This window comes from Oryctolagus cuniculus, chromosome 4 (assembly GCF_964237555.1).
Source record: "Oryctolagus cuniculus chromosome 4, mOryCun1.1, whole genome shotgun sequence".
Lineage (NCBI taxonomy): Eukaryota > Metazoa > Chordata > Mammalia > Lagomorpha > Leporidae > Oryctolagus > Oryctolagus cuniculus.
In genome coordinates, this window is record NC_091435.1 from 143,607,846 (window position 1) to 143,633,798 (window position 25,953).

The 25,953-nt window shown below is 54.6% G+C and overlaps 1 protein-coding gene across 6 annotated transcripts in view; it reads left to right on the plus strand.

Moving 5' to 3' along the window:
• DZIP1L (DAZ interacting zinc finger protein 1 like) overlaps positions 1-18,582 on the plus strand; it is a 41,815-nt gene extending 23,233 nt beyond the window's left edge. For 3 of the 6 annotated variants that reach the window (XM_070073214.1, XM_070073211.1, XM_070073212.1), the window contains 10 exons: positions 44-208; positions 488-628; positions 3,917-3,947; positions 4,815-4,868; positions 10,495-10,628; positions 11,635-11,809; positions 13,468-13,681; positions 13,944-14,134; positions 16,044-16,183; positions 17,222-18,582. In XM_070073214.1, the coding sequence (XP_069929315.1) occupies positions 44-208; positions 488-628; positions 3,917-3,947; positions 4,815-4,868; positions 10,495-10,628; positions 11,635-11,809; positions 13,468-13,681; positions 13,944-14,134; positions 16,044-16,183; positions 17,222-17,383 (1,407 nt within the window). In that variant the 3' untranslated portion in view covers positions 17,384-18,582. The remainder of the gene's footprint in view (positions 1-43; positions 209-487; positions 629-3,916; positions 3,948-4,814; positions 4,869-10,494; positions 10,629-11,634; positions 11,810-13,467; positions 13,682-13,943; positions 14,135-16,043; positions 16,184-17,221) is intronic. The other 3 variants (XM_051818627.2, XM_051818625.2, XM_070073213.1) reach the window with 2 other exon arrangements.
• Positions 18,583-25,953: the final 7,371 nt, after the last annotated feature.

The window sequence follows — 25,953 nt, forward strand, 5'->3', positions numbered from 1 at the left end:
CCGAAGCCAGGAGCCAGGAGCCTCTTCTGGGTCTCCCACGCAGGTGCAGGGGCCCAAACACTTGGGCCATCTTCTACTGCCTTCCCAGGCCACAGCAGAGAGCTGGATCGGAAGAGGAGCAACCGGGACTAGAACCGGTGCCCATATGGGATGCTGGTACTGCAGGCGGAAGCTTAACCTACCACACCACAGTGCCGGCCCATATTTGGTAGTTTTCAAATGCTCTGTTTACCTGAAGGACCCTCAGGGGGCCGTACCTGACAGATAACCCTTGCTCTCCCATCTTAGGGGTCTTTGTTCCATTCTTCTCAGCACAACTTGAAAATGTCTTGTTAGAAAGCCAGAATTGGAGATCCTTTGCTTCCGGTGACCCCCCCCCCCCCCCCCCCCGCGCGCGCGCCAGCGTTTGCCTGTAGGGCAGGCGCTGCAGACGGGGCACTCGGAGGGCCCTGCCCACATTTTCTGAGCGGCCTTCCTTGCCCCCCAGCTGAAGGAGGAGAACGAGAGGCTCCAGGCCACCCTCACTCAGGACCAGAGGAAGGCGGCGGCCCAGTCCCAGCGCCAGATCAGCGCGCTCCGCGCCCAGCTGCAGAAACAAGCCCGCCTCATCGCCTCTCAGGAGGAGAAGGTGGGTCTGCCTCTCCCTGGGCTTTCCAGGCTGCTTCTTGGATTCTGCAGTGCGCCGCAGGGCTGATGTCCTTAGGCTCCTGGAGGGTAGGGGAGAGGCCTGCAGCGTGCGGGAAGTGCTGTACTGAGGCTGCTGTTGGCTGCCCCAGGCTGAACACGCTGGGTCCTTCTTAGGGGCTGCTGGGAGATGGGGTCTCAGACATCAGAAGCCGTGCATGATGCCCGCCACTGGGTGGCGCTCTGCATGCTACCTCCCGTGAGCCTCGTCACCGCCCTTTGAGGTGTGTATCACCTCTCGGATGACAAACAGGCTGGTGAAGTCGAGTGCCTGCTTAGTCTGCGCAGGGCAGCGCGCAAGCGACAGGCGTGAGACCCAACTACAGCCAGGCCGGCGGAGTGTGGAGCTTGTGCTCGCAAACGTGGTTTTGTTGCTTTTCTGATTTCTTTTCCCAAAGAAACCTTTTATTTAAGGAATACAGACTTCATGCATTTCATAAGTACACCTTTAGGAATACAGTGATTCTTCCCACCACGCCCGCCCTCCCACCCACTCTCTCACCCCACCTCCCCCTCCTTCTCCCATTCCCAGTCCCATTCTCCACCAAGATCCATTTTCAGTTAACTTAATATTCAGAAGACCAACTCTCTACTAAGGAAAGAGTTCAACAGTTTGCACCAAAAAAACTCAAAAAGCCGTCCTCAACAGTCGAGACAAGGGCTGTTCAAAGTCATTGCATCTCGAAGTTAATTTCACTTTTTTTCTTAAAACTTAATTAACTTTAAAGAAGCACCCAAGAATGATACACCTTTTGCAAGCAGACGTGACTATAACTCATGAGACATAAGAATATCCTCTACTTAATACATCGAAAGAAAATAAATCCCTGGGAACAAGTTTTATCGTTAATTAAGGAAACACCTAAGAAGGCAGGCGATGGAGTTGCCCGCTTAGGCATAACTGAAACTTATGAGACATAAGAATGTCTTCCCCTTAATACACTAAAACTATATAAATCCTTGAGAGCAAGTTTTACTGTTAACTCTCATAATCCATCTCTTTGAGGACGGAGGTCCTGCATGGGGAGCTGGTGCACAGTGACTCCTGTTGTTTATTTAACAATGAACACTCTGATCAGACATGGTTTCTGAACCATCAGTGCATAGCCTCTGAGGGTGGGCTTGTCAGCGATGCTGGTGGACCCAAGGTGCCTGCTCGCTGCCCCCCTCTGTCCTGCAACCAGCCCCTGGGGCTCTGCACCCATGGCCCATCATTCTCTGCCCGGCTCAGCTCTGGGAGCCCTGGCTCTGTGGAAAAGCTGCGTTTTTCCCCTTGGGGGCCCCTCTTGGGGCCTCGGGTCTTTACCATGGTTATGACATCACAGTCTCTGGGACCGGCCTCCACAGAGTCCCTGGTGGAGCACCTGCTCCGTGCCCATGGCTGGCTGTGTCCTGCTGTCCCAGCCCCGCCTTGCCAGCCGACATCTCTCCCAGCTCCCCTGCGGCCCCCCCCCCCCCTTAGCTCCTCTCTGCTGTGGTCTCGGCCCCAGGCTCCAGGTTTCCTCTCATTTGCATGTGTTTCCACGAGGAGCCCATTGGTCAAGGTCATAGAAGTAGGTTAATAGGGTTTATTTTTATCGTAACATTAAGGAGGTGATAGTTGTACAGCATAGTTAGCCAAAAAAAAATGATGCTGTTGGCAAACCAGACGGTTTTCCTGTTTTTTTTTTTTTTTAAATAGTGTTTGAAAATTTTATTTTATTTATTTGAAAGGCAAAGAGAGAGGGGGAGAGAGAGAGAGGGAGAGGGAGAGGGAGGGAGGGAGGGGGAGAGAGAGAGAGAGAGAGAGAGAGAATCTTTCATCCACAGGTCCACAGGTTCACTCCCCAAGTGGCCACAACGGCCAGGGCTGAGCCAGGCTGAAGCCAGGAGCCAGGGGCCTCCTCCAGGTCTCCCACTTGGGTGCAGGTGCCCAAGCAGTTGGACGATCACTGGCTGCTTCCCAGGCTGCACTGGCAGAAAGCTGGATGCAAAGCAGAGTAGCTGGGTCTCAATCTCACACTCTGATGGGGACTTCCCCAGTGGCGGCTTAACCCACTGCACCACGACGCCTGCCCAGACTGTTTCCTTTCTACCCTGCTTAGAGCATGGATCTTTGTTTCCTGCATCAGCCTCACAGTTGCCAGGTGGCTGTCACAGCCACCATATTTGGTGCAAGAAGCTGATGAAAAAGCCCCTTCCAAGACTTCTGCTGGTGTGTATTATCCACCAAAGCTCTGTCACGTGGTTGTCTGTAGCCTCAAGAAAGGCTGGGAAGGCGGATCCTTAGCTTTTTAGTGTGTAGAGGGGAGCGAGGCAAAGGAGGAGGCAGTGAGAACGGGTGTTGGGTGAGTTAGCCATCAGTAGGGGCCATGGCCGGTGGTGAGGTGTAACTCACGCCCGAGCCAGAGAGGGCAGCACAACCCACAGAGCTCATGGCAGGGAACGGCCGAGCCTGGGAGTAGACTGGGGCCAGAGATGTGAGCGTGGCCGGGAGGTTTCCCCTCTCCCTGACTCTGTTCCGTTCTCGTCAGTGTTCTCTTTTTCTCTGAAGACCAACTCTTCTTCTTTTCTGTTCCATGGGGCCAAGCAATCAACACAGCACTAAATAGAGAAGAGCAAAAACAGTTGGCTGCCAACAGCTTTGGACTTGGCTTGTCATCAGTCCAGAGCTCTCTGCCCAAAGCTGGCTAGTTGGCCGTGGCTGCAGTGTGAACTCACCTGTGGCTGCCCGCCTGCCACTCATGGCAAGGGGAACGAAGAGGCACTTCTTGGAAAAGGGGGAGTTGGACAGAAGGCTCAGTGCATGTCCTCATCAACCTTTGTCTGGGATCCCGTCTCACCTCCCTCCCTGGGGACGCTCAGCCCAGGTGCTCACAGCACAGGAGGGGAGCCCCACCTTACTTTGGCTGTTTTCCATCTGTTGTACCGATGGTAGGGGCCATGCGCCTGTCCACTCTGTTTCCATGGGGCTCCCATTCTCAAGCCACAATCACTGTTGAGGGGGCTGTTCTTGCCACCCCTGCCTTGGGAAGGGTCCCCTCATTGGTATCAGCCTTGGTGCATCCCTTCTCTCGGTTAGTGGCGGGAGATGTGCTTGGGGGCTGGAGTCCTGCATCTGAGCGCCTTCCGGTCCCCAGTGGGTAGCATGGAAACCAGGACCTTGTGGGTACCAATCTGGTGCTCAGACAGAGGTCCCACAGCGCCCCCTGCTGGCGATGACCTGCTCTCCCTCTCTCCCACTTTCTTGCAGATCCAGGCCTTGTCCTGCAGGAAGGCCGAGGGTAAGTCTGTGTTTGGGTGGTTTGTAAGTCTCGGCTGCTGTTGTGTGCTCTTCCCTCTCCTCTTCAGTTACCTTTAAGGGAGACCACTGGTAACAGCAGCCCATGGCACATGGGGCAGTGATCAATGGGGCTGGGTTCATGAGCAGGCCTTGGCTCTTTCTAATTCTCTGGGCGTGGAGTGAGGCCCTCAGGGTTGCCAGTGACCTTGACCTTCTCCCCAGTATGTAGCCCATTGGTCCCAAGCCCTGGGGGCTGTGGCCTGTTTCACATAGGCACTCTCCTCCTCTTGAGTGTGTGCGTGCACCTGTGTGTAGTGGGGTGCAGATGCTGGGGTAGACAGTGACCCACAGGGTACTGCTCCTGTTTGGGGGACCTGGGCTGGCCCTTTGGGAAGCCCGCCCCTTCACCTGTCATGCCCCAGCTCCCCTGTTCTGCCTGCTAGCTGCCTCTCTGCCTTTGTTGTACACTCATACCTCCTCCCTCCCCAGCCTGAGGCTAGACACTTCTTTGGCCACTTTGCAGGCAGTCAGAGAGGCCTGTGGTCCCGAACTTCCTGAAAGCTGGAGCCGGAACCGTTAATAGCCATGTGCTGGGCATTGGCCAAGTATTCCAGATGCATTGTCTGGTAAAGTCGTCCCCCTGATGAGGCTTAGAGGGGACTTTGCCATCTCGTGCACGGCTAGTGAGGGGCAGAGCTGGCACGTGGCTGCTCTCCTCTCTGCCTCCTGTGCCCAAGAGTGTGACCACTGCTCCACCCTGCCTCCCTCCGGTAAAGGTGAACTGGCTGGTGGCTCGCTCCTCCTGGCCAGCCCTCCCCTGGGATGGCGCCCAGGGCACTGGAGCCGCTCACGCTGGTTTCTCTCTCAGGGATCCCGGAGGTGCCCAAGGCTGTGGACACAGAGGAGGACTCTTCTGAGGAAGGTGGGGGCCTTCTTTTCTTACCTGGGTGTGGTGCACATGAAGCAGCCTTGCTGTTTTCCCTGCTTAGCTGCATCTGGGGGCCTGGAGCTGGGGTGAAGGGAAGTGGGGACAGCTGCATCTGGGGGCCTGGAGCTGGGGTGAAGGGAAGCGGGGACAGCTGCATCTGGGCGCCTGGAGCTGGGGTGAAGGGAAGTGGGGACAGGAAGTGGTAGTTCTTGAGCACCTGGTGTGGGCTAGGCCTGTTAACAGAGGCCCTAGCCTCATGGGGCACCAGGCTCAGAGAGGGTTTGTAACTTGCCCTGAGTCACACAGCCAGCAGGGGGTGGAGGTGGGCTTTGCAGCCTGCTCTGGCGCTGGTTCTGTCACCTAGTGCTATCCAGAGCAACAGGGGAGAGAGCTCGCTGCATTGGCTTTTTTTTTTTTTTTTTTTTTTTTTTTTTTTTTTTTGACAGGCAGAGTGGACAGTGAGAGAGAGAGACAGAGAGAAAGGTCTTCCTTTTGCCGTTGGTTCACCCTCCAGTGGCTGCCGTGGCCGGCGCACTGTGGCCTGCGCATTGCGCTGATCTGAAGGCAGGAGCCAGGTGCTTCTCCTGGTCTCCCATGGGGTGCAGGGCCCAAGCACTTGGTCCATCCTCCACTGCACTTCCGGGCCATAGCAGAGAGCTGGCCTGGAAGAGGAGCAACCAGGACAGAATCTGGCGCCCCGACCGGGACTAGAACCCGGTGTGCCGGCGCCACAAGGCAGAGGATTAGCCTGTTGAGCCACGGCACCGGCCGCTGCATTGGCTTAAAAATGGCCTCTGCTGCTTTGTTCAGTGTGGTGAGTGAGCGGCAAACAGGTGTGCAGGGCCTGGCTGAGGCGCGGGACCTTGTGTGACTGCCTCAGACCACCGGCGTCTGCTGCTTTCTCTCCCTCCACACAGTGAGGGCTTCCCACGTGCAGAGCCCTCCGCTGGCTGTGGTATAGGGTGCGAAAGAGCCACGAAGAAACCAGATGTGCTCCCTGACTGCAAGGTGCTCCTAGGGTAATCAGGGAGGGGCACTTCCGGGGTGATCAGAGGGCTGCCCGGGCACCTGCTGGCCTGAGCCTGCCGCTGGAGCGAGGCTGTGACGTGACCGTTCCCGGGGTCCCCGGCAGACTCCTTGGGGGAGGATTTTACCTGTGACCACTGGAGTTTTCCATGGGATAGTTTGATTTATTTTTGATATGAGATCGTTCTTTAATTTTGAGATGGTGACCTATGTACTGTGCAAGAGAAAAAGCAGTGAGGGAGTGTGCCGAGTGCGGGGTGGGTCTCCTCCTGCCCATCTGGCCAGCCTCCTCTCCGAGGGTCACATGGCCACTGCATCCTCATGTGGTCTTCCAGGCACACCCTGCACATACCAGCGTGCCTCTGTGGGCCTATCATTTACTTTCCCCCAGGGGGAGCCACCACACTACACACATCCTTCTATAATTATGCAGAGTCTTTTTCATTATTTGAAAAATATTTATTTATTTGAAAGGCAGAGTGATATACACACACACATTATATATGCTGGGTCACTCCCCAGATGCCAGCAACAGCTGGAGCTGGGCCAGGCCTAAATGAGGAGCCTGGAGCTCCGTCTGGGTCTGCCACTCAAGCACTTGGGCCATCCTCTGCTGCCTTCCCAGTCACATTAGCAGGGAGCTGGATGGGAAGTGGAGCAGCCAGCACTTGAACCGGCATTCTGATCTAGACTGTGGGTGTCCCAAGCAGTAGCCCAACCCTCTGTGGCACAATGTGTGCCACTGTTTCCATTTTTAACTACTTATTTGGGAAATCATTTCCTATCATTGTATATAGAATTGTATATAGAATCTGTTCATTATTTTTTCAGGGGTTTGCAGTATTCCATCAGATGGAAGAAGCAAAATTTGTTATTTTTATTTTTTAAAATATTTTTGGGCTGGCGCCGCGGCTCAACAGGCTAATCCTCCTCATGCGGCACCGGCACACCGGGTTCTAGTCCCAGTCGGGGCACCGGATTCTGTCCCGGTTGCTCCTCTTCCAGGCCAGCTCTCTGCTGTGGCCCAGGAGTGCAGTGGAGGATGGCCCAAGTACTTGGGCCCTGCACCCCATGGGAGACCAGGAGGAAGCACCTGACTCCTGGCTTCGGATCAGCGCGGTGCACCGGCCGCAGTGCACTGGCCGTAGCGGCCATTGGGGGGTGAACTAGCAGAAAAAGGAAGACCTTCCTCTTTGTTTCTCTCTCTCACTGTCCACTCTGCCTGTCAAAATAAATAAATAAATAAATAAATAAATAAATAAATAAAAAAAATATTTTTACAGGGGCCCATGTTGTGGCACAGTGAGTTAAGTCACCACTTGCAATGGCGGCATTAGAGTCCTGGCTGCTCTGTTGGAGACGAGGATGGAGTTCCTGGCTCCTGGCTTCAGCGTGGCCCAGTCCTGGCTATTGAGGCCATCTGGGGAGTGAACCAGCAGATGAAGGATTTCTCTCTATCTCTTTCTGTCACTCTGTCTTTCTTATTTTATTTGAAGGAGAGAGAGAGAGAGAGAGAGAGAGAGAGAGAGAAAGAGAGAGATGGTTCATGTCCTCTAATGCATGCATGCTCCAGGGTTGGGCCAGACCAGACCAAAGCGAGGAGCCTGGAACTCAATCCAGGTCTCTTCATGTGAGTGGCAGGGCTCCAAGGACTCAAGGACTGGAGCCATCATCTGTTGCCTCCCAGGGTGTGCATTAGCAGTACTCAAACCAGGCCCTGGAATACGGGATGTGAGCATCCTAAATGGAGACTTAGCTGCTGCACCAAATGACAGCCCCCCCCCCCACGGATTTAGCCAGTCCTCTGCTCCCCGCCTGCAGTACATTTGACCTTGGGGTACAGTTGTAAAAGCCAGAATGACAGATACCTTCTGGGGAAGCTCTGTGTTGCGTGAGGTCCTCAGGTGGGGTGAGACCCAGCTCCTCAAACCGGGGATGCAGGGTTCTAGAGGGGAAGGGCCTGAGGGGCCTGGGTCAGAGGGGTCCCGGCGGGGTCCCCATTGCCGTGGTGGGGGTCTCACTGGCTCATCCTCCTGGGCTGGGCCTCTTCCCACACTTGTCCACCTCGCCCCATCCTGGGCCAGCAGGCAGCAGCGTCCCTCGGCACCTGGTTAGAAATGCAAAGGTGCAGCCCCACCCTGGACAAAATCAAGCAGAGATTCTGGGCCGTGACCATCTACATTTTCATCTGTATCTATTATTTTTTAAAGATTTATTTATTTACTTGAAAGCGTTACAGAGAAAGAGGGAGGGACAGAGAGGGAGAGAGGTCTTCTATCCACTGATTCACTCCCCAAATGGCCACAATGACCAGGGCTGGGCCAGGCCGAAACCAGGAGCCCGGAGCTTCATCCAGGTCTCCCCCGTGGGTGGCAGGGGCCCAAATACTTGAGATGATCACTGCTTTCTCAGGTGTGTTAGCAGGGAGCTGGATCAGAAGTGGAGCAGCCAAGATGCACAAACCGGCGCCCATATGGGATGCTGGTGTCGCAGGGAGTGCTTTACTCGCTATGCCTCAGTGCCGGCTCAGTGACAGCCGCCACAAGGCCAGTGACTCTACTGCTGGGCGCACATTGAGAATCACCCAGGGAGCTGCTGACTGTCTGGAGGGCCCCTCCCCCACGCTGCCTGCCCCAGAGAGCAGGGTGCAGCCAAAGTTGAGGCAGTCGCCCTGGGGCAAGCTTGCTGGGCTCCACCTGCTGAGTTAGGAGTTAGTGACTCAGAAGGCTTGGAATGGGGCTCTCAAGTCACCAGGAGATGCTGACACTGTGGCTGTTACCTGAGGACCTCAGCCCTGGAACAGCTACTTCTCAGGCATGGCTGTTTGTGAGAATACACGGGGAGTTTAAACAGTAAAGTATCAAGGGCTGGGGCCCACCCTCAGGGACTCGGAGGTCACCAGCCTGGGCAGGGGCGCAGGTGCTGCAAGCCTGCAGCCAGGCTTTGGACGCCAGACTCCTCTGTGAGTGCCCGGTGGCCAGAGAGCCTCCCAGAGTTGCCAGCATCCCACACTTGTTCTGTAAACGTCTGTTGAGTGACAGCTTGGTGCCCCTCTAGCCCCAGGGGCCCCCATTCTACACCTGCGGAGCCCTCCCGGGAGTCATTCCAGATTCTTCCTGGACCACCCCCTTTGTAGCAGTCACGGTCATTGCTTGTTTTGTTGCCTTCTGGATCAGTGATTCTTTTTTAAAAATTTCTTTAAAAATATATTTATTTGAGAGGCAGAGAGAGAGAGGAGGAAGCTGAAGGAGGTGGGGAGGAAGAGAGAGAGAGAGAGAGAGAGAGAGAGAGAGAGAGAGAGAGAGAAACTCTCCTATTTGCTGGTTCACTCCCCAAATACCTGCAATAGTTGGCAATGGGCCAAGTCACAGCTGGGAACTCAATGCCAGTCTCCTATGAGAGTGACAGTAACCCAGTTACTGGGCCCATTACGGCTGCCCCCGAGGCCTGCGCTAGCAGGAAGCTAGAGTTGGGAGCCAGAGCCGGGTATTGAACCTTGGTGCTTCGATGTGTTTCCACTGCTGGCGCAAGCCCAGCCCCATGGATCTGTATTTCTTTCTTTCTTTCTTTTTCTTTTCTTTTCTTTTTTTTTTTTTTTTGACAGGCAGAGTGGACAGTGAGAGAGAGAGAGAGACAGAGAGAAAGGTCTTCCTTTTCCATTGGTTCACCTCCAATGGCCGCTGCGGCCGGTGCACTGCGCTGATCCGAAGGCAGGAGCCAGGTGCTTCTCCTGGTCTCCCATGGGGTGCAGGGCCCAAACACTTGGGCCATCCTCCACTGCACTCCCGGGCCATAGCAGAGAGCTGGCCTGGAAGGGGGGCAACTGGGACAGAATCCAGCTCCCCGACCAGGACTAGAACCCGGTGTGCCGGCGCCACAAGGCGGAGGATTAGCCTGTTGAGCCGCGGTGCCGGCCGGATCTGTATTTCTCGAAGCGTGGTCTGTGGCTCATCTCGCTCCGAATCTCCTGGGTGTGTTCAGATGCGGGTTTTAGTGCTCTTCCCCAGGTCTGTGGCATCACTGGGGAGGGTGGCCAGAGCACGCACATTTAAAATGCATGCCCAGGGGACTCTGGAGTCTGCTACTTTTGGAGGGAGAACCCTTGGTGCGGGTGGTAAGCTTGGGGCAGCAGAGATCTGTCTGTCTTGCCTGCTAATTTATCTTCTAAGCCCCCAGCTTGGCAGTGGGGTGAGGGCATTGGGTGCCTTAGGCAGAGGCTGGAGCTGGCAGCAGTGGGCCTTGGAATAAAGGGGAACAGAGCTGTGGGAACAGAGCTGCTGGGGCTCAGGTGCCAGCCCCAAAGCCCCACGTTAAGCTGTGGCCGGGCTGACTCCCATCTCAGGCGTCCACACTGGCAGGGCCTGAGGACGCAGAGGGGGCATGGGGCTTCTGAGTTCCTGGTGTCCAGGAGCTGAGACACCCCAGCTTCTGATCCAGGGCAGCACCCTCGGGAGGGGTGCTGGGCTCACAGGCCTGAGAGCGGGACCACGGGCGGTGTGAGTGAGGCCCGCAGGTGCACAGCACAGGTGGGCACGGGGCTCTGGGCATGGGGCTCCTGTGCCCGAGCTCACTGCAGTGGGATCTCATGCTGCAGAACCGGAGGACCCCCGGGAGGAGCAGCGGAAGGTGCTGGCGGCTCTGAGGCGGAACCCCACCTTGCTGAAGCAGTTCAGGCCAATCCTGGAGGACACCCTGGAAGAGAAACTGGAAAGCATGGGGATCAAGAGGGTAGGTTCAGGGGCCTCTGTTTGAAGGGCCGACCCCTGTAGTTTAGACCCAAGGTGTTGTCAAACTTAGAAGCGATGGACTCCTCTTTGCCTTGTAAACCCGTCCACCTCATTGGTTCCACTGCAGATGCTCGGTGTCCTGGAAGGAACCCCGCACACCCTCTCCCTCTGGGTCCTGGCAGAGGGGCTTTAATTGGCTCGGTCTGGCTGATGGACAGAGCCCCTTTGTGAGAAGTGTCATCTTCCTGTCGGTCACCTGAGGCATGGATGACCGTGCCTGCTCTGCAGGTGCCTGTGGGTGGGCAGGAACTGGAAGCCGAGTCCGGTTCCGGTTAGGATTGGACTGCGTTGTTCCTTTATGCTTGGATTTGACCAGAGCGTGCACGTGGTCGTTGAAGGCATCATGAAATCTATTCAGGAAAAATACACTTTGTTCCAGTAGCCAAACATCACATCACTGAACTTGCTCCCTGTGGAGAGGAAGCACGGGAAACAAGACATCTGGGTGTAATTCAGGATGGGGCTCACTGAACTTTGATTTCTGCCGCTGCTCACTCTAACTGCCGCCCCATGTTCAGATTTGACTAATGTGTTTCTAACCTCGAGTGAATCCTTCTCTTGTATGCAGGGGCGTCCTGGGACCCTCCCGCGGGCTCTGGGTGGGCATCAGTAGCACTGGCAGCTCCCAGTAGGTGTGGCCAAGGTGCGCTTTTGTTTTCTGCACTTTGGTGTTCAGACACTGTTAGCCATGCTCACTAAGGATTCAGCCAGGTGGCAGGAAAGCTGTGCTGTGACCCTTGCTTGATCCTGCTGTGCAGATTTGGGGGGGGGGTTCCCAGACCCTGCACCGCTGCCCTTTCAGCAGCTCACCCCCCCATCTGATCCCCATCTCATGCCCCCCACCCCCACTCCTCCCCGGACTCCCAGGTCAGCAGCAGCACAGGGAAGAGGCTGAGCGGGAGGGGAAGGGGAGCGGCGGTCTGCAGAGGTGCGCTCTGTCCCCGCAGGATGCAAAGGGGATCTCGCTTCAGACCCTCGGACGCCTGGAGTCGCTGCTGCGAGCCCAGCGGGGGCAGAAGGCCAGGAAGTTTGCGGAATTTCTGAGGCTGAGGGAAAAACTTGTGGAGGAAGCCAGCAGCAGAGTGGAGGAGAGGCAGAAGGGGGCCGCAGGGTCCCAGCCAGGTACACGGGGAGGGGGAGGGCTCGCTGGGGAGTGGGGTGTTCTGGCTAAAGCTTGGGAGGGAGGACCCTCCCGCGGGGGGGGGGGGGGCTGAAAGTTCTGTGTGGGGAGGCGGAGTCCGGGGCGGGGCGGGGGCACTCGTTGGAGGAGCGCCAGGGCTGGAGCCTGGGCCCTGCTCCCTCAGCGGCATCACTCCACGCCCACAGCTGACGGAACCCGGGCTTGCTCATCTGCTCGTCGCCCTTCTGTTTAACCTTGTGTCCTCTGCTGACTCACTGAGGCGTTCGTTTGTGACTGCATCCGTGCGTCCGTGCAGCACAGTGTTTGCTGAGGTTGACCTTGTGCCAGGGCCTGCCCCTCCGCCTGGGCAACCTTCAGGGCTGCCGATGCGATAGAGCCGCACACGGGGCAGGTGGGACCCAGAGGAGGGGGTGGGGCCCTGGAGGATGAACTGAAACACCTGGGAGTGCCGGCTTCCAAGAGAAAGCAAAGGAACCTTGCTCCATCTGGGTGCTCTCCCCCACGCCCCTGCCCCATCCTCTAGTCAGAAAGCCAGGAGGGAGAGATCCCCCCAATCCCCCGGGCTCGCCTCCTCTGCTGCCCCTGGCCTTGGCATGGGCACGCACTGAGGCGTGAGACGAGCATTGGGGCCCAGGGCACTTGGTAAACCTCTGCTTGCAGCTGCGTGGCCACGCCCCTTCCCAGGCCCCATGAGTGCTATGCTACCGGCCTGTCTCTGCTCAGTCCATGCCTCTTCTCTCACCCTGGAGCGAGGCTGCGGTATGTAGGGAAGGCGCTGGCCGAGAGCCCTGGCTTCAGCCCTGCTTGCTTCCGTGGAATCACAAGTCCCCTATGGTGTCAAAGCCCTTGTGAGGTGGGGAGGATCATGCCAACTGCAGGTGCTCTGGGCCCCTGGATGGGGCGGGGGACATGCTTCGCTCCACGTCTGGTGCACGGATCACAAGCTGGGCTGCTTGCCCTCAGCAAGTTTGTCTTTGCCTCTGCCTTCCCGTCAAGCTGCTCTGTGTAAGTGCATCCTCCGAGAGAAGCGAACTGTGACCGTTTCTGACCTTGAACTATAAGGAAGCAATGCATTTCACACTGTCACTCCATCCATGGGCCAGTACTTAGAGTCCTGTGAAACACTTTTCTTTCCTCTTTCTATAAAAAGAAAAAATAGCTGCTCCCAGGTCCCTCTTCCCCCAACAAGGTCTTGATGCATTTTGGAAAAGAGGCTGCATCTCATTGCCTGCCTTGGGCACCACCTTGCCCCCAGGTCGCCTGTGGGAGGAGGTTGCGGTGGCTCTCATGGTCCATGTAGTCCTGTGGCGACCCCTGCTGGCAGCGGGGCCTTCCTACAAGGCTGCCTGCACAGCAGCGGCTTCTTGTCTTCCTTGAGGTCCCCGTCTGGTGCTGCAGACATGTGGGCCCCTCTCCAGCCCCGTGACCTCCTGCTCGTCTCTGGCAAGGCCCAAATGGCCCTGGAACACCTGGCTGCTTTCCTGCTGTCTGATGAAACTGCACCCGAGGTCCCAGCGAGAGTCTGGCCAGCGGCTGTAGTTATTGTTGTGCGCCTGCACACACACACACACACACACACACACGGCAGCAGAGTGACTTGTCCTTTTGTTCCACAAGTCATTCCTTTCTGTATTTTCAGTCCAAAGCCGGCGGAGCACGCTGGTCACCAGAGAGGCCCAGCCAAAGCCCAGGACCCTGAATGTGGCCTTGCCCTCCAAGCCAGCACAGCCGCCCACGCCGGCTCCTCAGACCCACAACAGCCGTGGCCCTGGCCCCACTCAGGTGTCCACCCCTGTTCCCCATCCCAGAGCCAATGGACCTCCCAGCACTGCTTCCCCAGGGCCTGGGCTGAGGTGAGCTGTGGTGGTGGCTCCTGGGCGCTGGACAGCTCCTGGACACAGGTGCGGGGCAGAGAGGTGCTTCCAGAGGGGTCCAGCCTGGGCTCCTGTAAGGAACTGCAGAACCTCTGCTCCCAGCCAGGACAAACCTACCCTCCTCCTCCCCGTGTCTCCCCCAGTCCCAGTGGCTGTCCCCGGGGCCAGAGGGAGGGCACAGGGCTCACACGTGGGGATGCCCACTCACTCGTTCTCTCATTCCTTCTCCTCGGCCCTGCAGCACCACGTCCCCATTCAGCTCTGAGGAGGACTCGGAAGGAGACGCTGTGAAGCCTCTGTCTCTTCAGCCCCCACAAGCTGCCCCCCGGATGGCGGCCCGGGCAGGGGATGGCTGGGACTGGTCTGACACCGAGACCTCCGAGGAGCACGCCCAGCCCCCTGGACAGGGCTCAGCGGGGCTGGCTTCCTCCGGTGAGTGGCCTGGGACCACTGGGGGCTCCTCCTCCAGCCGGGCCGCCCTTCCACAGCGCAGAGAGCACTGACTGTGGCCAGAGTAGGGTGGGGGTAGGGGAATGGGCAGAGAGCAGCCTCGTTCTGTTCAGAGGCCGTGGGGCCCAGGATTGCTGCCAGTGCAGCCTCCCTTGGAGACAAGACCAGCACTGGAGGCCAAAGCGCCGGCCCCTGCAGCCTCCCCAGATCAGACCCTGTACTTGTGCATGGGGTCGGGTCAGCAAAGCAGACCCTGAGAGTGGGGGGATCTTAAAGTAGCAGCAGTGGGAATGTTCCAGCGCCTTGCTAACACAGTCCTAGGGAGAAGTCAGAGAGAGAGGCTGCCTCCAGGTGAGACCAGGGCTGCTGCCCTCCTAGCCCTGTGCTGGGCCACTTCTGTGGGGAGGAGACGGGGGTGTCCCTCCTGGTCTTGCTCCTGCCGGTGGTGGAGCAGAGTTCCCTCTTGGATGCGCCCTAGGTGGAGTGTTCTCTGTGTGGGTGCTCACCACGGGCTCTGCTCTGTGTGGCCGTTTTGCCCTGAGCCCCTCCTCGCTCCTAAGAAGGCTGTGTTATACACAGTCCCTGCCTTGCCATGGTTGGACTTGGGACTCCTGTGCTCCCTGGGGTGTGAGAGTGTGTCCACCCGAGCACTGTGACTTCACTGTCAGTGCTGCATTTTACAGGGCAGTCAGCCGTTTCGATGGGAGGTGGGCTTTGCCTAGGGATTTTGGTGCCGCTATGGCTAACCTCCCACCCCCTGACCCCACCCCCGGCCCCGTGCTCTGGGTGCACTCACGGTGGACCAGGCTAAGTTACAGTGGCGTTGGCGAAGTGAGCCGTGTGACATGATCTTTCAACAGCAGTATTTGCAGCTTGCGGTGGCTGTGCCAGGTGTAACCTGGTGTAAGTGGAGGGATATGTGGGGTCCATGCCTCTGAGGCGTGGTGGCTAGTTCCCAATCACAGAGCTGGTGTCGCAGCCAACCGAGGTTCTCTTTTATGTCCCTGAAGTAAGCGGGGTGGAGTCACTATTTATTTACTTGAAAAAGTAAAAGGGTTTTTTTCGGGGACGACTGCTTTGGGCTGGCTGTGCTCATCGTGAAACCAGCTCCAGTCTCTTATGCTGCCTGGGTTCTTGCGCAGCAGCGTGGGTGTGGGAGGTCAGAAGAGTGAAAGCAGCCTCCAGGCAAACCCAGGGAGAAAGATCTAAGGGCAGACGGGGTGCCAACAGTGAGCCTTTTAACAAACACGAGTAGTCTAACAAGTATGTGTTTTTGTATCGAAAGAGTAGTAAGAAATGTGCTTTCCTAGCGAATCTTGTGATGGCCCGGGCAGCCACACTCGGTTGCGGTGGGCAGCCTCCAGTCCCTGCCAGCGACCCGTGGACCCCAGGGGATCCTATTAGTCTTACAGGAAAGCTCTTTGACCTGTTCAGCAAGTAGACTTCGAAATTCACCTTGTGCGTGGAAAGGGCATCGTGGAGACTTATGCCAAGCATGATGGGACTTGGGATGCAAATATTCCTGAAACGTGACATTTCCTAACAGCCCACAGTGGCTCACTGAGCATTTTTCTTCCCAAAATGACCATGCCTACTCCCACTCTTTCAAGGTTTTCTTACAGAATGGCTCACCGCCGTCTCAGCTGCATTTTCTGGCTAAGACTGAACTAAAGAACATGCAGCTTATTCCAGGCCTCTGCTCACTCAGGGCGCACGCTGGCCCGGAACTTCTCTGTCTCTTACTCCTCTTCTCTGTGGTTGCCCTGCCTTCTCCCTCCTGTCCTCTGCACACGTCCTCTGTGCACCTGGAACCTGGACATGCCCCCCCCGCCCCCAGGACCGTTCCTTTTCTGGGCTTTCCCCCTGACAGGGCCGCTTGTCCGCCTTCCAGAAACCCTCGTGCAGTCCATGGTCCGGAATCTCGAGAAGCAGCTGGAGACGCCCGTGAAGAAGCCCTCAGGAGGGGTTAGTCTGTTCTCAAGGCCGAGCACTGGCCCACGGGGAGCGGCCCCGGCAGGAAGGAAGGCCCAGGTAGGCTGCAGGACACTCGGGGTTCCCTGTCATTCCCCACAGAGTCCTGGGCGGCATGGGGCGGGGGCTGGGGAGGGGCCGACACCTGCAGGTGCCCCCGTCTCCTCCCCCCCCCCTGCATGCGCACAGACAGAGACGGCCACTTGGGAATGCTTGTTGTGTGCGTGTTGACGTCAGAGCCTTCTGGTTCATCATGGAAACTGCTTGGTAGGTTTGGTACTCGTATCTCTGCCTCTGGGAGAGCCTGGAAATTGCCCGGCTGGCTTCCGGCAGTGGCTGCCCTCCTCCCACTCTGCCTACTCCCCAGTCCTCGCTCTGCCTGGGAGCCCAGCACTAGGCTGGGTGTAGGGCAGACTCCCCCGAGGGAGGTGCCGTGGCCTGAGCGTGCTTCGGCTCCTGCGCTCAGGGGGCACTCTGAACTCCCAGTTTATCAGGTACTGCTATTCAGAGGGCAGAGATAGCCTAACGATGGTGTTTGGAAGATGGGCCTTGGGGGAGGGCCTTAGGCTGTTGCGGGAGCGCCCTCAGAGGCAGTTCCGGTGGAAAGTTTGGATCAAAGCCTGGGTTGGGCCCAGCGCTGTCTATCTCCTGGCTCCCCCTGTGCCCCAGGCTCCACTGCTGCCCTCATCAGAGGCCAAGCTAAGGGGGCTGCCCCATTGTGGTCTTATTTATTTATTTTTCTTTTTTTAAGATTTATTTATTTATTTGAAAGCCACAATTACAGAAAGGCAGAGAGAGAAAAAGAGAGAGAGAGGGAGAGAGAGAGAGAGAGAGAGAGAAAGGTCTTCCATCCGCTGGTTCACTCCCTAGATGGCTGCAATGGCTGGAGCTTCTTCCAGGTCTCCCATGCGGGTCTTCTAGGTCTCCCACTGCTTTCCCAGGCCACAGCAGAGAGCTGGATTGGAAGTGGAGCAGCCGGGACTAGAACCGGTGCCCATATGGGATGCTGGCACTGCAGACCCGGGCTTTAACCCGCTGTGCCACAGCACTGGCCTCCCTTAGCAAAATGTATTTTCTTCTCCCCCTTCCCCTGTGCAGTTTTCTGAAGATGAGAGTGACCTGGAGATCTCGTCCTTGGAAGATATTTCCCAGGACTTGGACCAGAGAGAGAAACCGAAGCCCTTATCTCGCTCGAAGCTCCCAGAGACGTTTGGCAACAGTCCTTGGAGCTCTGGCCAATCCAGGGTCGCTGGCTGGTGATCTCTCCCCTTGTCTGGTGTCTCGCGAGCCAGCCTTGTCACCTGGCTGGGGCCCTCTTGGGTCCCATACCAGCAGAACAGGCTTCTGAGCCTCTTGTCTGTACCAGCGAGCAGGAGGTGTTGGCTCTGGAAAGAAGCAGCGCAGGGGATGTGTGTGATCTCTCCCCTCCCTGCCTGTCGGAGGTCCTGAACCCAAGAGCCAGGGCTGCTGGCTCGGTCCCCAGGCCCCAGAGCTTGAGAAACGGTTAGAACAGGACCTCCGCGTGGTTTCTTTTCTCCGTCTCCATGTGCGCTCCAATGGAAGTAGTCACTTGGTCTTTTTTCTTGAAACTTTTGTAAGGAACACTGTAGAGATGAACCCTATAGGGTTTTTTTGGGGGGGAGGGGCACGTAAGCCTTAATCATGCAAGGGTCGATCCGATTTCAGTTACTGGGTGTCTACTAGGTGTGAGTTCTCCAGCTCTCTCAGTCCTGAGCTGGGGTACAAGCGGAGGTGGGTGGAAGGACACCCACGAGGCAGTGCCAGCACAGGGCAGTGACCTGGTGATGGAGTTAGGGTGCTCTGGGAGAGCTTGAGAGGCTGCCAACCCCAGTGTGGGGGCAACCTTGGAATGTTTGTGACCCTGACAGGGCCTGTTCATGAGTGGGAGGAAAAGGGGGCCAGTGGGCTGGAACCTCGTGTGCCCACAGGACCACCAACTGAAGTTTTGATATTATCTCTAAAATCAGGTTGTGCACTAGGAGGATTTGAAAGGTTGATTGAAAATCATTTATCTAATTGAAAGAAATCGGGGTGGGGGTGGGAGTGGGGAGAGAGAGAGAGAGACAGAGAACTCCCATTTATTGGTTCATTCCCCAAATGCCTACAATGGCTGGGATTGGCTTGGGCTAAAGCCAGGCTCTGGAAACTCAATCCAGGCCTCCCAGTGGGTGGCAGGAACCCAATTACTTGAGTCCTCACTGCTGTCTCCAAAGCTCTACATTGGTGGGAAGCTGGAGCCAGGAATTTAACTCAGGCCCTCTGGTGTGGGACAACGGTGTCTTAACCAGCAGGCTAAATTTGCCTGCCATTACGCTGTCGTCTAATTACTTACTTTCTGCAGAGTTTTTGAAATGCCCTCATCCATGATCATTATATTTTTTTGGTGTGAAAAATGTTAATTTATTGTGTGTATTTAAAATATACCACGGTGTTTGTAACTCTCTGGTGTTGGTTATTTTCCGAGATTTGCAGGAGGGATTGGCAGGGTGTGGGGAGAGAAGCGACCTGCACCTCAGTTGTGTCAATTTAGGTCCTTTGGGTTGAGTCATCCAGCTGGAGTCGCAAGGGCCAGCAGTTTCTAGAGGAGCCACAGCTGGGAATGGGTGAAGGTGGCAGAAGTGGGGTCAGAGAGGGGAGACTTCAAGGTGCAATGCAGAAGTGACCACTGTGAAGGGAAGAGGGGCAGGAAGCCGAAAGGAACAGGAAAAGCCCCACCCCCAGACTGCAATGCGGGGCTGACAAGGCCCCCACCCACCTTGCTGGGAGCTCCAGAGCAAGAACTTCCCACTAAGGAGTCCCCATTGGGCAGAAACAGCCAGGCCCTAATGCCCAAGTTGTTCTTGGTCGTCGGCGGGCAGTCCAGGACGTCTCAGTGAGACTCGGCTTGGAAGCTGAGGTGAGCCCTGTCGGCCAATCACTCCTTGTGCCTAGACACTCCTTGCAGCTTCCCTGAGGGAGAGCCGGCCATGAGCCTCCAGGACTTCCAGGGCCAGAGCAGATTTTCACTCTCTGTTATGGAGCATTTCAAACACAGAGAGCAGAAGAGGAAGTAAGCAGTGCGGTGAGCCCGCAGCCTCATCGTGGGCTTCGACCACTCTCAGCTCAGCTCACCGTGCATCTTGTTCCCTCTGTGACTGGTCCTCACCCCATCAAGGCTTCTTCTGACCTCTGGGTGGTCCCCGCACCTGACTCAACCCTGAAGTCTTTGTGGGGGAATCGGGGTGGGGGTGAGGGTGAGAGAGGAGTACTGCAGAGAGCAAGGGGTCTGAGGAGGGGAAAGAGGCAGTGAACGGGGAGTGGCTGTTCTGGTTCATTCTGCCAGCAAAGTCATGCCTTCCTGTTTACCGAGTTTGGAAAAGGAAGGTTTAGCAGCATCTTGTGGGGCCATACACTAGTCTCTGCAATCACCTCCTGATTTCCCATGGTTCCCAGCATCACCTCCTGATTCCTCATGGTTCCCAGCGTCACCTCCTGATTTCCCATGGTTCCAAGCGTCACCTCCTGATTCCTCATGGTTCCCAGATCACCTGATTTCCCATGGTTTCCAGCATCACCTCCTGATTTCTCATGGTTCCCAGTGTCACCTCCTGGTTTCCCATGGTTCCCAGCATCACCTTCTGATTTCCCATGATTCCCAGTGTCACCTCCTGATTCCTCATGGTTCCCAGAGTCACAACCTGATTTCCCATGGTTCCCAGCATCACCTCCTGATTTCCCATGGTTCCCAGCATCACCTCCTGATTCCTCATGGTTCCCAGCATCACCTCCTTATTCCTCATGGTTCCCAGAGTCACCACCTGATTTCCCATGGTTCCCAGCGTCACCGCCTGGTTTCCCATGGTTCCCATCATCATATCCTGATTTCCCATGGTCCCCAGCATCACCTCCTGATTCCTCATGGTTCCCAGCGTTACCTCCTGATTTCCCATGGTTCCCAGCATCACCTCCTGATTTCCCATGATTCCCAGTGTCACCTCCTGATTCCCCATGATTCTGAGCATCACCTCCTGATTCTCATGGTTCTCAGCGTCACCTCCTGATTTCCCATGGTTCCCAGCATCACCTCCTGATTTCCCATGGTTCCCACCGTCACCACCTGATTCCTCATGGTTCCCAGCATCACCTCCTGATTTCCCATGGTTCTTAGCATCACCTCCTGGTTTCCCATGGTTCCCAGCATTACCTCCTGATTTCCCATGGTTCCCAGTATCACCTCCTGATTCCTCATGGTTCCCATCATCACCTCCTCATTTCCCATGGTTCCTAGCATCACCTCCTGGTTTCCCATGGTTCCCAGCATCACCTCCTGATTTCCCATGGTTCCCAGCATCACCTCCTGGTTTCCCATGGTTCCTAGCATCACCTCCTGGTTTCCCATGGTTCCCAGCATCACCTCCTGATTTCCCATGGTTCCCACTGTCACCACCTGATTCCTCATGGTTCCCAGCATCACCTCCTGATTTCCCATGGTTCCTAGCATCACCTCCTGATTTCCCATGATTCCTAGCCTCACCTCCTGGTTTCCCATGGTTCCCAGCATCACCTCCTGATTTCCCATGGTTCCCACCGTCACCACCTGATTCCTCATGGTTCCCAGCATCACCTCCTGATTTCCCATGGTTCCCAGCATCACCTCCTGATTTCCCATGGTTCCCAGCATCACCTCCTGATTCCCCATGATTCCCAGCATCACCTCCTGATTCCCCATGATTCCCAGCGTCACCTCCTGATTCCTCATGGTTCCCAGCGTCACCTCCTGATTTCTCATGGTTCCCAGCGTTACCTCCTGATTTCCCATGGTTCCCAGAGTCACCTCCTGATTCCCCATGGTTCCCAGCATCATTTCCTTATTTTCCATGGTTCTCAGCATCACCTGATTTCCTATGGTTTCCAGCATCACCTCCTGATTTCCCATTGTTCCCAGCGTCACCTCCTGTTTCCTCATCATTCCCAGCATCACTTCCTGATTTCCCGTGGTTTCAAGCGTCACCTCCTGATTTCCCATGGTTCCTAGCATCACCTACTGATTTCCCATGGTTCCCAGCATCACCTCCTGATTCCTCATGGTTCCCAGCGTCAATCCTGATTTCCCATGGTTCCCAGTATCACCTCCTGATTCCTCATGGTTCCCAGCGTGACTTCCTGATTTCCTATGGTTCTCAGCATCACCTCCTGGTTTCCCGTGGTTCCCAGTAGCACCTCCTGATTTCTCATGTTTCTGAGCGTCACCTCCTGATTCCTCATGGTTTCCAGCGTTACCTCCTGATTTCCCATGGTTCCCAGCGTCACCTCCTGATTTCCCATGGTTCCCAGCGTCACCTCCTGATTTCCCATGGTTCCCAGTGTCACCTCCTCATTTCTCATGGTTCCCAGCATCACCTCCTGATTCCTCATGGTTCCCAGTGTTACCTCCTGATTTCCCATGGTTTGCAGCGTCACCTCCTGATTTCCCATGGTTCCCAGCGTCACCTCCTGATTTCCCATGGTTCCCAGCATCAGCTCCTGATTCCTCATGGTTCCCATCATCACCACCTGATTTCTATGGTTCCTAGAGTCACCTCCTTATTCCTATGCTTCCCAGCGTGACTTCCTGATTTCCTATGGTTCTCAGCATCACCTCCTGATTTCCCATGGTTCCCAGTGTTACCTCCTGATTTCCCATGGTTCCCAGCATCACCTCCTGATTTCTCATTGTTCCGAGCACACTTCCATTGCCAGCCACTCACATCATGCCTGTGCCCTGGGGTCTCTGCTTTCCAGCTGCAGGATTATGTTGATGCTATGGAACACTGCATGGTCTACTTGCAGGTGCACCTGATGTGCAGGAGAGCTGATGCTACTAAGGCAGACTTGAGGGATGGGAGTTGGAAACCCATTTCTGTAGCCTTTCTGTGCCTTTGTGGGGCAGTTCTGAGATATGTCCTGCTTGGTCTCAGAGTCCCCAGTGGTTCCACAGCCATTGCTACATATTAGTGCACACTTTATTGGCCTGCCTCCCTCCTGTTTCATTTTTCTCACTCCCTTACTTCTACCTCTTGTGAGCACCTCTGAGATAGATAAACCAGCACCCAAGTCCTTGAATCTGGCTCTGCTTTCAGGGAAAATACAATTGAAAACAGTAGATAGGAGTGTGTGTGTGCTATACTCCAGAGATAATTACCAAGGAGAGTGACTCCTGGCTCCTGGCTTTGGCTTGGCCCAGCCCTGGCCATTGTGGCCATCTTGGGGAGTAAAGCAGCAGATGGAAGATCTCTGTCTCTCCCCCTCTCTCTCTCTCTTACTCTGACTTTAAAATAAATAAATAAAACTTTTTTTTTTTTTGACAGGCAGAGTGGACAGTGAGAGAGAGAGAGAGAGACAGAGAGAAAGGTCTTCCTTTCCTATTGGTTCACCCCCCAATGGCCACTGTGGCTGGCATGCTGTGGCTGGTGCACTATGCTGATCCAAAGCCAGGAGCCAGGTGCTTCTCCTGGTCTCCCATGTGGGTGCAGGACCCGAGGACTTGGGCCATCTTCTACTGTACTCCCAGGCCACAGCTGAGAGCTGGACTGGAAGAGGAGCAACCGGGACAGAATCTGGCGCCCCGACCAGGACAAGAACCTGGTGTGCTGGCGCCACAGGTGGAGGATTAGTCTATTGAGCTGTGGCGCCAGCCAAAACTTTTTTTTAGAAGATTAATTTCTTTATTTGAAAGTCAGAGTTACACAGAGAGAGAAGGAGAGGCAGAGAGAGAGAAAGGTCTTCCATCCGCTGGTTGACTCTCCAATTGGCCGCAATGGCCAGAGATGTGCCGATCTGAAGCCAGGAGCCAGAAGCTTCTTCTGGGTCTCCCACACAGGTGCAGGGGCCCAAGGACTTGGGCCATCCTCTACTGCTTTCCCAGGCCATAGCAGAGAGCTGGATTGGAAGTGGAGCAGCAGGGACTCGAACTGGTACCCATATGGGATACTTCCTTCTTTGATGACCACTTTCCGCTGGGGTCTCACCCACTGAGGTCCTTCATGTAGAATATTTTTTGCCACAGTGTCTTGTCTTTCCATGCCTGAAATGCTCTCGTGGGCTTTTCAGGCAGACTAGAATGCCGTAAGGGCTCATTCTGAGGTCAAAGTGCTATTAAAGTGGTTATCATTCTTTTTTTTTTTTTTTTTTTTTTTGACAGGCAGAGTGGATAGTGAGAGAGAGAGACAAAGAGAAAGGTCTTCCCTTTGCCGTTGGTTCACCCTCCAATGGCCGCCACGGCTGGCGTGCTGCAGCCGGCACACTGTGCTGATCCGAAGGCAGGAGCCAGGTGCTTCTCCTGGTCTCCCATGGGGTGCAGGGCCCAAGCACTTGGCCCATCCTCCACTGCACTCCCGGGCCACAGCAGAGAGCTGGCCTGGAAGAGGGGCAACCGGGAAAGAATCTGGCGCCCCAACCGGGACTAGAGTGATTATCATTCTGTGAGTCTGCTGTGTGGACTGCTTCCCATGTTGGAGCATTCACTCCTTTTTAATTCTACTTATTATTATTACCAGATCCTTAATCCTATCCATATGATTACTTTACAGATGGCATTTTTATCACCCAGCTTAAGGGGGTTTGGGGTCCCATGGCAAGTTTTTAAACTGTACCCTTAGAAGTAAGTCTGAAGGAATGTATACAGAACTATACAGCTTTACAGTTACAGTTACATTCATACAATTTATAATTACAACTTGAGGAACATGGTGATTCTTCCCACCGTGCCATCTTCCCACCCATACTCCCAATCTCTCTTCCTCCTCCCTCTTATTCCCACTCTTAATTTTTACTAAGATCTCTTTTCAATTGACTTTATACACATATGTTTATGTTAAATAAAGAGTTCAATAAATAGTATTAAAAAACTGTTCCTCAACAGTCAAGACAAGTGCTGTTCAAGTCATTGCTTCTCAAACCGTCAATTTCTCTTCTACAGATTGCCTTTTAGGTGCTTTATTAGTTATCGCAGGTCAGGGAGAACATGTGGTATTTGTCCCTTTGGGATTGGCTTACTGCACTAAGTATGATGTTTTCAGATTCATAAATTTTGTTGCAAATGACCTAATTTCACTTTTTAAACCACTGTGTAATATTTTATAGTGTATCCCATAATTTCTTTATCTAGTCTGCAGTTGATGGGCATTTGGGTTGATACCATGTCTTAGCTATCGTGAATTGAGCTGCAATAAGCATGGGGGTACAGATAACTCATATGTTGATTTCATTTCCCTTGGGTAAATTCCCATGAGTGGCATAGCTGGGTCATATGGTAGGTCTATATTCAGATTTCTGAGGTATCTCTATACTGTCTTCCATAGTGCTTTACCAGTTTACATTCCCACCAACAGCAGATTAGGGTACCTTTTCCCCCACATCCTTGCCAGCATTTGTTGTTTGAAGGGCTTCTAACTGGGGTGAGGTGGGACCACATTATGGTTTTGATTTGCATTTCCCTGATTGCTAGTGATCCTGAACATTTTTTTCATGTATTTGTTGGTCATATGGATTTTCCTCTTTTGAAAAATGTCTGTTTATGTCCTTTGCCCATTTCTTCACTGGGTTGTTTGTTTTGTTATTGTGGAGTTTTTTTTTTTTTAGCATTTTTTGATTTAGTAAATATAAATTTCCAAAGTACAGTTAATGGATTACAATGGCTTCCCCCCACCTATAATTTCCCTCCCACTCACACCCCTCCCATCTTCCGCTCCCTCTCCCATTCCATTCACATCAAGATTCATTTTCAATTATCTTTATATACAGAAGATCGATTTAGTATATATTAAGTAAAGATTTCATCAGTTTGCACCCACACAGAAACACAAAGTATAAAATACTGTTTCAATACTAGTTATAGCATTACTTCAAATTGGACAGCACACTAAGGACAGATCCCACATGAGAAGTAAGTACACAGTGACTCCTGTTGTTGACTTAACAATTTGACACTCTTGTTTATGGCGTCAGTAATCTCCCTAGGCTCTAGTCATGAGTTGCCAAGGCTATGGAAGCCTTTTGAGTTCGCCGACTTGATCTTGTTCCGACAGGGTCATAGTCAAAGTGGACGTTCTCTCCTCCCTTCAGAGAAAGGTACCTCCTTCTTTGATGGCCCCGTTCTTTCCACTGGGGTTATTGTGGAGTTTCTTGATATTTTGGTTGTTAATTCTTTATCAGTTGAATAGTTTGCAGAAAGTTTCTCCCATTCTGTCAGTTGCCTCTTCACTTCCTGAGTGTTTTTTTTTTTTTTTTTTTTTTGCAGTACAGAAGCTTCTCAATTTGATGTAACCCCATTTGTGAATTCAGGCTTTGATTGCTTGAGCTTCTGGGGTTTTTTCCAAGAAGTCTTTGCCTATGCCATTGTCTTGCAGGGCTTCCCCAGAGTTCTCTAATAATTTGATGGTGTCGGGCCGGCGCCGCGGCTCACTAGGCTAATCCTCCGCCTAGCAGGGCCGGCACACCGGGTTCTAGTCCCGGTCGGGGCGCCGGATTCTGTCCCAGTTGCCCCTCTTCCAGGCCAGCTCTCTGCTGTGGCCCGGGAGTGCAGTGGAGGATGGCCCAGGTGCTTGGGCCCTGCACCCCCTGGCAGACCAGGAAAAGCACCTGGCTCCTGGCTCCTGCCACCGGATCAGCGCGGTACGCCGGCCGCAGCGCGCCGGCCGCAGCGGCCATTGGAGGGTGAACCAACAGCAAAGGAAGACCTTTCTCTCTGTCTCTCTCTCTCACTGTCCACTCTGCCTGTCAAAAAATAAAAAAAAAATAATTTGATGGTGTCAGATCATAGATTTAGGTCTTTAATCCATGTTGAGTGGATT